The 14,164-nt window shown below is 42.8% G+C and overlaps 1 protein-coding gene across 1 annotated transcript in view; it reads right to left on the minus strand.

The window, feature by feature from the left end:
• The window catches only part of LAPTM4B (lysosomal protein transmembrane 4 beta), a 60,983-nt gene that overhangs the window by 17,739 nt on the left and 29,080 nt on the right, over window positions 1-14,164 (minus strand). The window contains exons 5-6 of the mRNA XM_075743657.1: window positions 9,106-9,204; window positions 1,925-2,020 (exon numbers count right to left, since the gene is read on the minus strand). Coding sequence (XP_075599772.1) covers window positions 1,925-2,020; window positions 9,106-9,204 — 195 coding nt within the window. The remainder of the gene's footprint in view (window positions 1-1,924; window positions 2,021-9,105; window positions 9,205-14,164) is intronic.

Here is a 14,164-nt window from a genome sequence, read left to right on the forward strand (position 1 = left end):
CTCTCTGGCTGGGCCTGAGAAACTCTTCCCCAGCAGCATTGCTACTGAGCCTGAACAAGAATTTTTTGTTGAAAAAGATAGTTAGCTGATAAATTCTCAAACAGATCTTTCTATAGGACCTGACATCATCCCATTGAACTGACTTAGAAAGAATAACAAATGCATCACGTCTAAAAGTGAGAGGTTCTGACTGTATTCAAATTAAGGAGATGTAAATATTGAGGGAAGAAGAAGAGTCTGATGGTCAGGGCACTAGCTAGGAACATACAGCTTTTCTCAAAACCTGCCTCTGCCATAGCTGTCTGTAAGATCAAGATAAGCAGAGTTAAATTCAACTCTCAGTGCAAGACTATGTCACCTGTAAAAGGGATAAAAGGGCTTCCTTTCCTCACAGAAACACTTAGAAGCACTTTAAAGATGATGAGGCAGCTCAGAGCAGTTTGGTAATTACTAAATACAAAAGTACCGAGAGGAGTTTTAGTAACCAGTCATCTCTGAACACCAGCATCTTCTGCTTTGTAAAGGCTGCAGTGGAGCAGGTGGTTTTAAAGAAGCTTTTAAAAAGCCTTGGTAAGTTTAGTTTCCCAGATAACCCAGCTGACACACTCCCACCACCGAGCCTGCCAGTTCCGTGGGTTATAGAGTTACAATGTCTGAAGCTGAGTTGCAACCACCTACAGGCTGAACAAAAGAGCTATCAAAAATATTTCACATAAACCTCCTGGTTTTACTCAAAGTAGATTCCAGTGAAGAAGGTAATAATACTTCTGAGCCTTTAATAAACCCATATTTTTACACTTAAATGTCCTGGCTGCCAGCTCTGATCATAGTATGTAAAACTTCTTATGCTTTTCTTAAAGCTCCAGATATTGAAGACAAATAACTATGCAGGAGTTACTTTCATGTAAAAGTAGTAGTAGTTTTCCACTCCTTGTGGCTGCACAGGAATCACTCCTTGCAATGGTTTAAAGTTGATGGTCTAATACCTCAGTGCGTGGAGACCACCCACAATCAGGAAAACCTGAGGAAGGCAATCCTGAAATTTTACCCAGCTGATCCAAATGACCAAGTTCATGCTGCTGTCATTCTGTTATGTAAATGATGTAAAGACCCTCATTACATAAGCCAGCGGAGTCACCCCAGGGACTGATTTGGCACAGTGCCCTCAGTGCATAGCTTGGGTGGAACCGAGCAGCTCCACGGAGATTCCACTGCAAACAGAACTGGCTCTTTCCAGGGACTCTTTCTTCTCGTATTCCTTCAGTGCCTTCTGCAGCAAGCAAGACATTGCATAGCAGTCATGCCCTGCACGTATGCACGTCAGCACTAAACCACTATAAAGTGAACCGACACCTTCCATTCTCTGAGGTTAAAATCTATTTATTAATTTCTTTCATGTTGATCTTTGTTTCATTCTGTCTCCTTGCTGTACAAGACCCATCACGCACTGGGAGATGAATCACTGAACTTTTGTTGCCTTTTAGCTCTTCTCTGTGAGTATGTAAAGCACTACACCAGATGTTGTGTGTCCTCAATCACAGTTTCTACAGCTAAATCCACATTTCACAGCAGGTGTAGACCATGGCATCCCCGGGTCCTAATCAGTCCCCTTGCTGTCCAGGTCATCACACACCTGGAGAGGTCAGACCTGGGAGTCATTCCTGGGGCCATGAGGTAAGCTGTAGTTTATGCTTAACACAGATTCTTTGACAGATTATATGCACAAAATTAAAGCAGTATTTTAACAATAGATGTGATTTGTAACCATGGCACACCAGGCTGTTGAATCTCAAGTCCAAACATAACCAACAGGTGAAGACTCTCAAAGGAATTAAGATGGTTAACTAAGGATTCAGAAATTAATATAAAATAAAGGTACTAAATGCATAATATTAGACAAATGTTTGTGATCTAACATTCTTACCGCAGTGTCATTGGTGGTAATGTACACCAACACATCCGAGTTGTTTCTGCCATTAATGTATCGGTAACAGTTCCACACGCAGCTTATCAAGTAACCCTGCAAAGAAGAGGGATTTATTATTCTGTGCAGAAAATAAACCATACACATTTTCCTGTTAGAGCATTTCTTTTCTTATATAAATATGAATATGAGACTGATAGAGGCATGGGAGAGTCACTTTGCTGGTTGCAGTGACTGTAAGTATGCATAGTGGCTCTGAGTGATCCAACACCCTTTGTCATACTGAGAGAGTTGTGGTTGCTCAGTCTTGAGAAGAGAAGGCTCTGGGGAGACCTTACTGTGGCCTTTCAATATATAAAGGTGGCTTATAACAAAGAGAGAGAGAGACTTTTTACCAAGGCCTGTAGTGACAGGACAGGGGACAATGGTTTTAAACTGAAGGAGGCTAGATTTAGATTGGACATAAGGAAGAAACTATTTATGATGAGCATGGTGAGGCACTGGCACAGGTTACCCAAAGAAGCTGTTGATGCCCCCTACCTGGAAGTGTTCAAGGCCAGGTTGGATGAGTCTTTGGGCAACCTGATTTGGTTGAAGATGTCCCTGCCCATGGCAGGGGGGTTGTACTAGACAACCTTTAAAGGTCCCTTCCAACCCAAACCATTCTGCGATGGTATGGTTCTGTGATTATGGATACTTGTGTTGCACTACAAGCCACTCCATCTAGGCAGAGATACTGCAATCTAGACCAATCTGAAGGAGGTTTACTATTCCAGATACTTAATATTACAGCACACTTCATGTAGGCTAATTGTTTTGAAAAGAAACAGTTTCTTTGGGCCTGAATATAGCTAAAGTAACATCATTTTGCATAGATAACCTCCATTTTACTTCAATGAGCAGGTCACATATGCTGGCTTTCTTTCTTACACCTCTCTAGAAATACAGAGAGATACAAGCTTATGCTCATTACTGTGCATGGGGTACTGTGTACTAGCAGGGGTGAATTTTACAACATAAAATGAAGGTACAAGTTAGACTGTGACAAAAAAGAGAAGGTGCTACAGATGCAGAATGTCTCAGGCATAGCAGCAAAAAGTAAACAGAAACCAGTTTTGGATTCCTCCATGGTAAGAATGTTTAAATATTGTCAACTAGGTGTTAGTAGTATTAGAAAGTGGAAGCAAACCGCAGTAAAAAGAGCACAAGCACACTGGGGACTGAACAATCATCGAGCACGTTAGAGGAAACCCTCCTTGTCTTGTGAGTGGAAGCCTGGCCAATGACTATGTGATGATCCTATATATCACCTGCGTTGTTTCAATACTCTGTTTCACTTAACCTGACATTAAATCAATGTATTCCATATGACTGGAATGATCTGGGGTCTTCCTATTCTTGCCTGACTAGAGAAAATTGCCAGTGTAAAAGTTTTTATTGAAATCTGAAATTATTTCTGACCTTTTAGCCGTTATTACAAATATATTTTTTTTCCGCAGTATAAAGGAAAAAAACCCTGTTATAGCAGCAATAATCCTACCACAGGATCATAAACTTCACTGGTTTTGTTCTTGGAACTCATTTGTCTCTGGGTAGGACTGCTGCCTGGTAAACAACTAGTTGTCTCCACTGTTTTTTGAACTGGCTTGGCAAAGTGCTCACATCCGTCATCTCCTTCACCAGCAGGAGAGATTCCAGTTTGGCCAGCAGAGATGAGCAAAGTGACTGGAAGGAAGACAGGAGGCAGTAACACATGTGGAGGAGCAGGAGTCAGACCCTCAGCATGCCAGGGACAAGGCTGGTGGGACTAAGCAGTTCCCTCTGGAGCTTTCTGCTTCCTGCATAGCCACACACGACAGTGATGAGGAGAACAATGTGTTTTGATAGTGCCCAACTTATATTTTTACTTAGTAGGTTCTGCATAGCAATTCTTTCACAAACCTAGCGCGTGCAAATTAAACTGCCAGCGCTGATTTGATCTGCATGTGTGTCTTACTCTGAGTGAGTCATATTTGTGTGACTCACTTGCACTGATGACCTTCCAAAAGCCTCTTATCCTTTTGAGCTGCCCTGTGCTTCCTCCCTCTCCAGAGCTGTCACACACGAGCTGTGTTTTTCAGGATGCCACATGACTCACTGATGGCTCGCTTGCAGACCAGGAAGAGTTTTTTCCACTGGGGCTGAAATGGTTGAAATCCAGTAAGTTTGCTTCCTCTTCTTTACAGCATCTTACAGACCCTGGATGTCTTGAAGGTGTTGCAGACTTTCACAATACTTTCAACCATCAAAGGGGAGAACCAAAAGGCTTCTGGAGTGAGCTGAGTCCCAAGGGAAGGTTGAGCTGGCTCTGCAGCTTAAGCTGTGGGCTATACCAACCTGCCTCTGGCTACTGAGACGAGTGGAGTAAAGGCACATACACGGAGAACTGCATCTTTCCAGAATTAAATAAAATGCCATTGTTAATTATAAGTAGCAATAAGTAGTTCAGTAGCTTTCAATGCTCAGATACTATGTGCTGAGAAAGGCATTAGAGATAGCACAGAACAGAGACTGAATACAGTACACTTCTGCGGGGACACAGCCCATCTTTATTAAGAAGCCCTTTGCATTAAGCCTACCTATTTGCAAACCAATTTCTATATTCCTTCTGTCAACATCCAAACTGAGGGAAGCCCTGTTTCAAATAATACAGTCTTATCTGGGAGAAGCTTGTGGGAGATTTGTTTTTGAACGCTCCCATTCCACTACATGTGGTAAATAAACATATTTAACCACACAGTGAACCCCTACAGCTCTTGCAGCTCTGAGCCCTAGCTCTCATCAGCCCTGCTCCTGCACGCACGGGGTTTTTTTTTGGGGGTGAGGTCCGTTCCAGCCTCGATTAAAGAGGTTGTTGGCCAGCACACACCAAGTAATTGGCCCCAGGACACTGACCCACATACGGCTGAGAGTGGTGGCAGCTCGGAGCATGTCCTTGTCCAAGTGCTTTGGACATGTGCTGCTGGCCTGTGAATCTTGAGTCACGGAAACTCATTTTCCTCAACCTGTAACTTCTGCAAGCTTGTTCCTAATCATTGTTTTCTACTGATGCTGCTGCACCCTTAAATGGGATTGCTGATTCAGTTACCAATTTTTTTCCTGAAAAACTTGGCTGAGGTTTCAAATACTGCTTTAAAATGTGTGGCTGGACACACAGTATATAAATATATTGATTTTTTTCTCTCAGGAGATCAATGTTTACATTTGGAATAGGTCCTACATAAAAGGCATCAAGTCACTTCACCCTAATCCACCCTTAGTGGCATTCCCGCACACCACAGCACAAGAACCCTTTTTTTTTTTTTTTTGGGGGGGGGGGCAGCCCCAAGTAGCCACCACGTGAAAGGACGGGTGCACAAGGAGGGCTGAATGTGGAAACAGGCACCGTGCCTACTTCTACCAGCTTTCAGTCTTCCTCTTTCAATGGTGGGAAGTGACTTGAGCCCTTAAGGAACCGAAACCCACAAAACTTCATAGCCCTGCCCCTCGCCGTTGTTATTGCATATGCGCTTGTTAAGCAGCATCACAGCAGCAACGAACTGCACGACTTCTGCTCATCAGACACATGTCCGACCAGCTGACTGACCAGCATCTCTGTGCAAATTAGAGGCTGCTGTATCCTGCTGTTTCTGTAACGCAGCAAGGAAAAGTCTGTGCGGATCTGGGTCAGAGCAGCCCTCTGGGCAGCTCCCTCGCTGGGTGAACACCACAGACCCGACAAAGCCCCCTCAGGTTAGGAACCGTCTGCACTCGGTCCTGTTTTATTCTCCAGCTGCTTTGGATTTTCTATTTACAGAGCTGGGCTGATCTTCAGCAACTGGTGAAAATGAGATAAAGATTTGTACACAAACTGAAATTTATATGAAGGCTTCAGAGGGATGCTAACGGCAAACCAGTTGGCTGTGTGTATTTCACATGTTGGTGCCACAGAAGGAGAAACAATGGGTTGCCATGCTGATGAAATCTGCAATTAAATCCATCTTCTCAGCACACTGGAATGTATATCTTGTGAGTATAAAAACGCTGTACAAGAACCACTCCTAACTGCCAAGAAATGCTGTGATTGAAAAGAATTAATGATGTCATTAATGGTCTCACCTCCAGGCTCGACACTTTGTACACACAGGTTATAGGCATATTATGGAGACTGGGGTTAATATTCAGTTTGCTGAAGACCAGCCTGTCTCACTGAACTGGAATACCTGTTGGCTGCCCCACTGGCAACTACCTCTTACAGAATCATAGAATTGTTTGGGTTGGAAAAGACCTTCAAGATCATCAAGTCCAACCGTTAACCCAGCACTGCCAAGTCCACCACTCTTCCTACCTCCTTTCTGGAAAAAGAAAGGCCAAAAAAGAAGAGAACAAGAGGCCGTACTCTGCTGCAGCTGCAGAGTGCTGAGGGCAGCCTGGGGGAAAGGTTTATTCTGGTTGTATTTGTGCTCACCTGAGCCCAGGTCATTTGGGTCTGGGGGGGCTTCACCCACAGTGGGGAGGGGGAAGTTGAAGCCTCAACCGTTCTGTCTCAGCAGCTGGGGCCAGCCAGAGGAAACCGAGGCCCTGTTCCCCAAACCAGCTGCAGAGGAGGGTGGGATTCGAAAGCCACTGTGTTGGCTATACGCCATTCGAAGTCCTGTGTACATGTACATAAATGCGTTTGTGCTGCTGGATGTTCTTCCTCAGCCAGATAGGAAACACCTATGTTTCATGGTATGTAACTTTGGTTCGTGGACAAACACAGTAAATGAAATAACACATTTTGGTCTACTCTGAAAAAGATTCTGTATGAAAACACCTGAAATACCCATTAGCTGCTCTGGTTCCAAGTAAATCCTAAGGACTGAAAAGGCAAGTGTGTGTGTGTGTGTGTGTGTGTGGTTAGCTGGCTGGCTTTCCTACTACCCTCTCTCGTCCCCCTTCCCTTTTCACAATCCCATGACTGCAAAGCCCAAACCCACCATCTAATACTGCTATATCTTGTCTTCTGCTCAGTAGTGTTTTCTTTTACATGTAGCTTCACCCAAACCAAAAGTGTCATGATGCCAAATGTTTCTGAGGAATTACGTGATTCTGTTTCATATTTCCCACCAGCTGAATGCAGCTTTTCCTACTGTAGCTTTTCCTAAGTTACAATGTTTTGGTTTCTCTCCCTATTGCTAGTCTAGAGAGGGAGCTCAGGCATATTTTTATGCAAAGTACCTTTTCAGTTTCAGTATATAAACGTGGTACCATCTGTTAAGTCTATCAGTGATAAAGTGTGATGCATCTGATAGTGTCCAGCTTCCTTTTCATGGAGCAGATTTTATAAATCTGCATAGCAGCTCTTCTGGAAACACAAGAAATTCAAATGAAAATGCTAACTGGAGTTTAGCATGTGTTTTTGTGTGAGTCATATTTTTTGTGACTTATTTGCACAATAATATGTTGCTAGAATGAGCATTATATGAGCCACATATACTCTTGAGAAGAGCAAGTGTTAGCCACTTTATAACAAAATGAGTCTTTTGCACTATTAATTTCGTAGGTTTCTTTTTTCTGTAGTAAGTATTTTTGCTATTCCAATTTTAGTTGCATTTTTTTAATAAGCTTGAGACTTCCTTGCTATGCTTAGTCAATGAAATACCAGACCCACCTGGGGTAAAGCCAAGCTAATGCTTGCATCTGAGAAATTTAAAGAGCACATCCCTTGTGGCACCGGACAGATCTACGTATTTATTACATTCATACATATTTCTTAAAGGTGCAAAGAATATCAACTATACAGCTGTGAACATATAAAGTCAGAATGTTAAATTGTATTTCTAAATCCCTAATATCACTTCCAACAGCACCTTAAAATACCCTATCTGTTTTTTTGTTTGTGGGTTGTTGTTTTTTTCCCCTCCAATTTTGAATTAGCTTCAATAATCTAATCTACCTCTTTTGTCACAATAACTTTCCTTGTTCATGTTGTCAAATGTGTTGTCTGGAAGCAACATCCCTGGTGTCACTGTGGCTCTTTGGGACTTCTCTAATCTAATGCATAATTGCTCCGCAGAGAAAGAGCAAGAACTATTCTGAAATAAAACCCAACATGAGAAATACAAGAATGACAGCGCTGCACTGTGAGAAACTTGCAGAAAAGTGTGAGAAGAGGGCAAATATATCAGCATACTTTCCAAGAAGTCCAAGGCTCAGGGGACTAGTTGAGCCACTGTATGTTTTTCATACCTTGATTTGTCTGATCTTATTCTGAGCTCCTTTTGGCCTTGTGCCCCGCACAGCAGGTGGGGGTATGGGCCATGGGCTGGACCATGAACCTGGGTGTGATGTTTCACATGAGCCCTTTCCATCTGCGCTGGGTGATGCTACATCTCCCCTTCATCCGGTACCTGCCACCTCCAGCCCTCTTGCCCGCGAGGTTTGCATAACAGCAAATAAATCCTCGCTCCTTGTGCCCTTTTGCTGCCTGGGGTGACAGTCCTTTACGCTGTCCCTCCCAGGAGGGATTGTTTGTATCTATTTACCTGTTCTACAACATCCTTTTTGAGATAGGGCAGCAGAAGTGAATGCATGCTTCCAGAGGTGGTAGGCATCAAAAGTGGCAAAGAAAGCTTTAGATTTCTGGTTTTTCTATTCCTTTCTTAGCATTTCATTTACTTCTTTGACCAGAACTGAGCAGTAAGCTAATATTTTCACAGGTCTATCTACTACAGCTACAAGATCCCTTTTTCAGGTGGTCACATTTAGTTCAGAGTCCACTGCAGTGTCTGTGAAACAAGATTGTGCTTCCTCTGTGCCCACCACTTAAAACTTATCACCACAGAGTTTCTCTGCCATCTCATTACTCAGTTATTCAGTGCCATGAGTTCCTTCTGCAAAGTATTCTTGGCTGATTGTTTTCCTTATTTTGACTGACATTGCAAAAAAAGTTCTTGTTAGGTTTCCTTCCCCTCCCCAGATCTTTTATGAATGTACCATACAGCATGGGTCTCACTGTTGTAAAGACTGATAATTTATCCTTATTCTCTATTTCCTAGCGACAGGTCTGTAGTTTCCTGCCTGGTCTGTAGTTGCCTAGATCTCTTCTAAAGCCAGGCCTCCCAACAAGACACATTCCACCCATGGCCAAGGGTAGACTTTATAAACGGTAATGCACTTACCTTAAAAGCCAAAATGATGCTTATGAAAAGGAGGATAATCACAACCAGACACGTAGGGTTCACAGACATGATCTCTTCCTTGTAGGGAAAATTGGTGGGCTGCATAAGCAAAAATAAGCAAAACACTGTAAGTTCATCTCACGAGTCATTTAAGAGCCATTCAGTTAGTGCACTCTATAATTAACAGCTTACAAAACTTGCTGTGAGCTACTAAATCGGGAGCTCTCTGCACCAATAACCAGTTTCAGTAAGTTTGGCTGGAACAGGCATTGCAAAGACTCAGCTGCCAAATGTTCACCGGAGGGCTGAGGGGTTTGCTGTTTGCTTTGTATGTGGTGCGGGCTGTCTTTTCCTCTGTGCACACTGGGTTTGTATCTGACACAAACTAGCAGAGGACTTTTCTCTGGGAGCTTTGCAGCAGGAAATCTGCCATCTTGGGCAATGGCAGGCGAGTCCTATACTTATTAACTAATCATTACCTTGTACTGGCACTGGTTGCTTTCCTTCCAGAAAGTCAAATCAGGAAAAGCTGGACAGCTTGATCCTTTCACTTAAATATTTGATCAAAAGACATTGGGTCTATTCTGCTCCATCTTATTTTGGCTAAATTTGGACTTCTTCTCCCAGGAGCACTTGTTAGTGCTGCTGCCTGAGTGCATGCCCTGTGGAGGCATGGGTGCTACAGGGGGGGCAATGGCATGATTTCAAACCAAAATGTGCTCCAGGTCCTTCTCTTATCTCATACATGAAATAGAGGTGACAAAATTAATCTTCCTACTTAGGGTAGGCTCTAGTGATTTACAATTGTGAAACACTTTAGGATCACTGGCTGAAAAACAACCTCTAAAAATGTTTTACTATATTTGTTATTGCTTGAAGAAAACACACTCTTTAAAATAAATGTTCCAAATAGTTTTGAAATATCGCAAGGCACAAGTTCCTGTTGCAGTTAGAATAAACCTTTGTTCACAGACAGAGCTGTTCTCCATAAAAGATAGTGCCGCTGCAACAGTAGCTCATTATAACTGAATGCATTAGCTCCTTCCACACACAACCCCCTCTTTCCTTACAGGTCTAATTAGTTAACCAGGCCAGCTCTGCATCCTTGTCAGGACAATTAACTAGACTGAGCTATAACTCTATTCTTGGCCATGATGGTGTAAATCCAGAGTAACCCCTTAATACCCTTTATACCAGAACACAGCCCACTGCATCAGGAAATTCTCCTTTTTTCAGACAGCTGCTAGTGAGAATAGCTCTTTATTTAGTGCTTCCATGAACTGTTCAGAGTGGTTAACATCAACGGCAGCTGTAACCGTTTGCAGATAAATGTTACGTAAGCACATTTTCTGCTTCTTGACAGCAGCGTATCTGTTCCTGTACTGAATTTCATGGCTGAAGTTTTTATCATGTTATCATCTTTGTTGAGGTACAGCTTTTGTAGGAAACTAGCTTGCTATAACTCAATAAGTTGCTGCCTTTTTTTTTTTTTCCACAGAAGGTTACTGCTAAATATAGTGGATGCGGTCACCCGGAGACCAAGAAAGCAAGAATATATGCCAAGAAAAGGTGCACTGAAAAATAAACAGAAACCTTATATGCAGAAAATTTAAGTATTAATGCCACAGCCTGCCCTCCTGCTTGCAGGAGGGAGGCCATGCACGTGGTTAGAAAGTCCAGCCAGTTAAGGACAGTTACAGTAAAACTGCACCAAAACAGTTTTTTTAGCACTGACCATTAAAAAACTAGACAAACTAGTTTGTGAATGTAATAAAAACTCCTAGTGAGGCTTTGGTCCTCCTATGCTCTGGTTTTCGGGGAGCTGGTTATAGATGGGGTCTTGGTCGTGGCCATGACCTAATAGCCTGTTTCCAGATGTCAACTCTGCTGGGATTTGCACAGGGGCAAGAGGAGGGCGGGGGGAAATGACCAAGAAAGGTCCCACTACCTTGAAGAGCAGGAACATATGCCGTGGCCAAGTCTGGGAGCAGCATGTGCCACAGAGCAGCACTGGGCCCTCCCTGACATCATCAGTGTTCCAGGTGAAAGGATGGTAATTCAGCACTGAAAGCCACAAGCCAGGAGAGCACATGAGGAGAAAACACTGCAGTTTGTCCCCTTCATGCTCAGCTTTATGGCTTTCTGTCCTCAAGAGATATGAGGTACAAGCAAACCCCAGTGGGGCAGTGGGTGCTGCACCCACACAGTGGTCATCCCACCCACAGATGTCCAGGAGATCTTGGTGCGGGCCATGAAAACTAAAGCTTCCCCCACCTGGGGCTTCCCAGCTTGCTGTATGGGAGAAAAAGCTTTTGGGACTGTGATGAATAGCCCAGGGGCAGCGGGTCAGTGTGGAAGAAGCTCCTGGTGTTTGCTAACCGGCTGGTGGCACCTGCTGACCAGAAGGCGTTTAATGCTGGCTTGCCCAGGCTGGCCTATGAGCCACCTAATCTGGACTGATAACTACAAACCTCTTCAGTGCAGAAGGAAAAGCAATTTATAAAACCTGCAGCTTTTGGAAAAGAAGCAGGAAAGATGATGGGAAGCATCGCGGTTGGCTCCAGGCTCGCCTGGTGCGGGCACCGTTATGGAGCTGGTGCCATCAAGTGTCCCTTAGGGTCCGCCCAGGACAGCAGCTGCTCCCAAAGTTTTGTTCACTCCCATGGAAAACAGGTAACAACAGCATCTCAGATGAATCAAACACCCATTGCTCTCCACCGACTGCAGTGATAAACACTGATGTGGGAAGAGAAATCCTGCTCCTGTGCTGGGGGTTTGCTCTCCTGTGGGGAGACCAGTAGCTGAAATCCTGCTGCTGGGAAGGCCCTGAGCACCGGGCTCAGTGCTGCAACTTCTGGGAAAAGCTCAGTGTTAAATGTTGTGCAAGGTTTGATGAAGCTGAGACTGAAATATTGCTGGGTGGGAAAGTCAAGCTTGTTGTTGAAAATACAGGAGCGAGGTCAGGTTGGACGGGGCTCTGAGCAACCTGATCTAGTTGAAGATGTCCCTGCTCATTGCAGGGGGGTTGGACTAGATGACCTTTAAAGTGCCTTCCAACCCAAACCATTCTGTAATTCTGTCATTCTGTGATTTTGCAGCAGGACATGATGAAATTTTCTATACAAACAAGAGGTAGTTGTAGTGGTGTGGCACCAGCACGCTAAAGTCAGAATTAAAGTGTCATTTATAACTTTGTCATGGACACGGAGAGGACTGCATACATAATAATATACCTGGTAAACTTTTAATTTATAAAAAAAGAATACTGTTTATACATAGCAAAGCTCTATTAGATACTTAAAAATAATCTAATACTTGCATAGAAAGTATATTTCTACTGCATCAACATTGTACAAATGCACAAGAATAAAAAGTCCAAAGCTGAAGCCCTTTCTCATTCCCTCGGCCCATTTGCATAATCTTTCACATTTTCCTTCCCCTTGGATCACGAAAACTCCTCTTTAAAAGATGGTGTGGATTCTTATTCAACAGTTACAATCCTCTGAGTATCTGAATCTTACAAAATGTAAAGAAAACAGTAAGGGGCCTGTAGAATTTTTAAAGCTCTGCTATGAAGTTAGTAGTACTTCTTCTTTGGAATTATAAAATGGCATTAAAAGTGTGAGAAAGAATATTCCTCTATTAAGCTTTAGTTTATAGGAATTTCTTTAGGTTTAATCTCTTTTATGTTCTCTAGACATTTCCCTTAGGATTTAAAAGCATGACTGATACCACCTGAATTGTTAGCAGCATTGCACATAGTCCCATAGTAAAGCTATTTAATCTCTTTGAAATTTCCTTTAGATGAACTGTAATAGTTCCGTACTTTAATAAGAAGCAAGTTTGCATAACTCAGTTGTGGACTAGCCTGTTCTGCAGCTCTGCTTCAATTCATTTTGTATATTGTTATCAGATGACAGAAGATGAAGTGTTTAATTTGAAGGCTTTAGAAAGCCCATATATCAAAGATTTAGTGGGGCTAAAGAGAAAAAATATGCTTTAGGTCAAATTGCTTTAGACCACTACTGCTCCAAGAACCAAAACGATTTTTGTTTTACACACACTTGATTTACTGTATGTGAAGGTTTTTGTTTTTCTGGTGACAGTGATAATGACCAAGGTGTCTGACATAACCCTTAGAAAGTTATATCAGATGTCATTGCCATACAACATTTCAAATGCTAGATTTGTAACATCTACTTATTCTACATGACCCTTCATGCTGAGATGCTCTTGCAATTTAGGGGAATTAAGTGGCACACCTGTGTGCAACTGGCTATTAAAAGGCAACAAAAAGTTTCCACAGACACTCCGAAAGAAGCAGCCAGTATAGGCTGATGTTACCAAATAGCCTGTGAACACAATGTTCTGTATTTTACAATTGCAAAATTTTCAGCTAAGGCTCTGCCTACGCTATTGATAGGTACTCATTTATCATCCTGCTACAAGTGCATGGAGGGTTTCACAGTAGCTTGCAATTCACCGCTGATAGACTGAAATCTGGCAGATGTGCACCAAAGTGAATAGATAAAATAGTTCCAGATACTAGTGTAGGGAAGTAGAAATAGTAAAAAACATGAGGTTTTCACCTTAGAGTAATAATAAAAAAGTAGAATTCTTCTGAGACTGCCAAATATATTCCATTACCTAATGCATCCCTTCTTCCAGATATTCAATAATGGATTTGAGGAATGATCGGAATTTTTTATTTCCCTTATGGAGCTGTACTCCCTAAAATATTGTTCCCCCAATTCAAAGTGGTTTTAGAGGAACAAAAACTGTAAGAATGCCAGGGAGCAACGTAACCCTTGCTTTCTGCCTACCTTGGCAAAGGGGGTGGGGGCAAGATGACGCTAGGGCTTATTTATAAATCATCAGGAGGGATCACACCCAACTGGCATGACTCAGATCTCACCTGCGGGACAAGGGTATTAACCGCAGTCTTGTTCTAAATGTGGCGTTTGAGATGACAAACCTATCTATCTACCATGAGTATTATTAAAAGGCAGGGAAATGAGTGCATGGGTACGAGCCTGCTTAACCGTATTTGAGCACTAGC

The sequence above is a fragment of the Balearica regulorum genome, chromosome 2, assembly GCF_011004875.1.
Source record: "Balearica regulorum gibbericeps isolate bBalReg1 chromosome 2, bBalReg1.pri, whole genome shotgun sequence".
NCBI lineage: Eukaryota > Metazoa > Chordata > Aves > Gruiformes > Gruidae > Balearica > Balearica regulorum.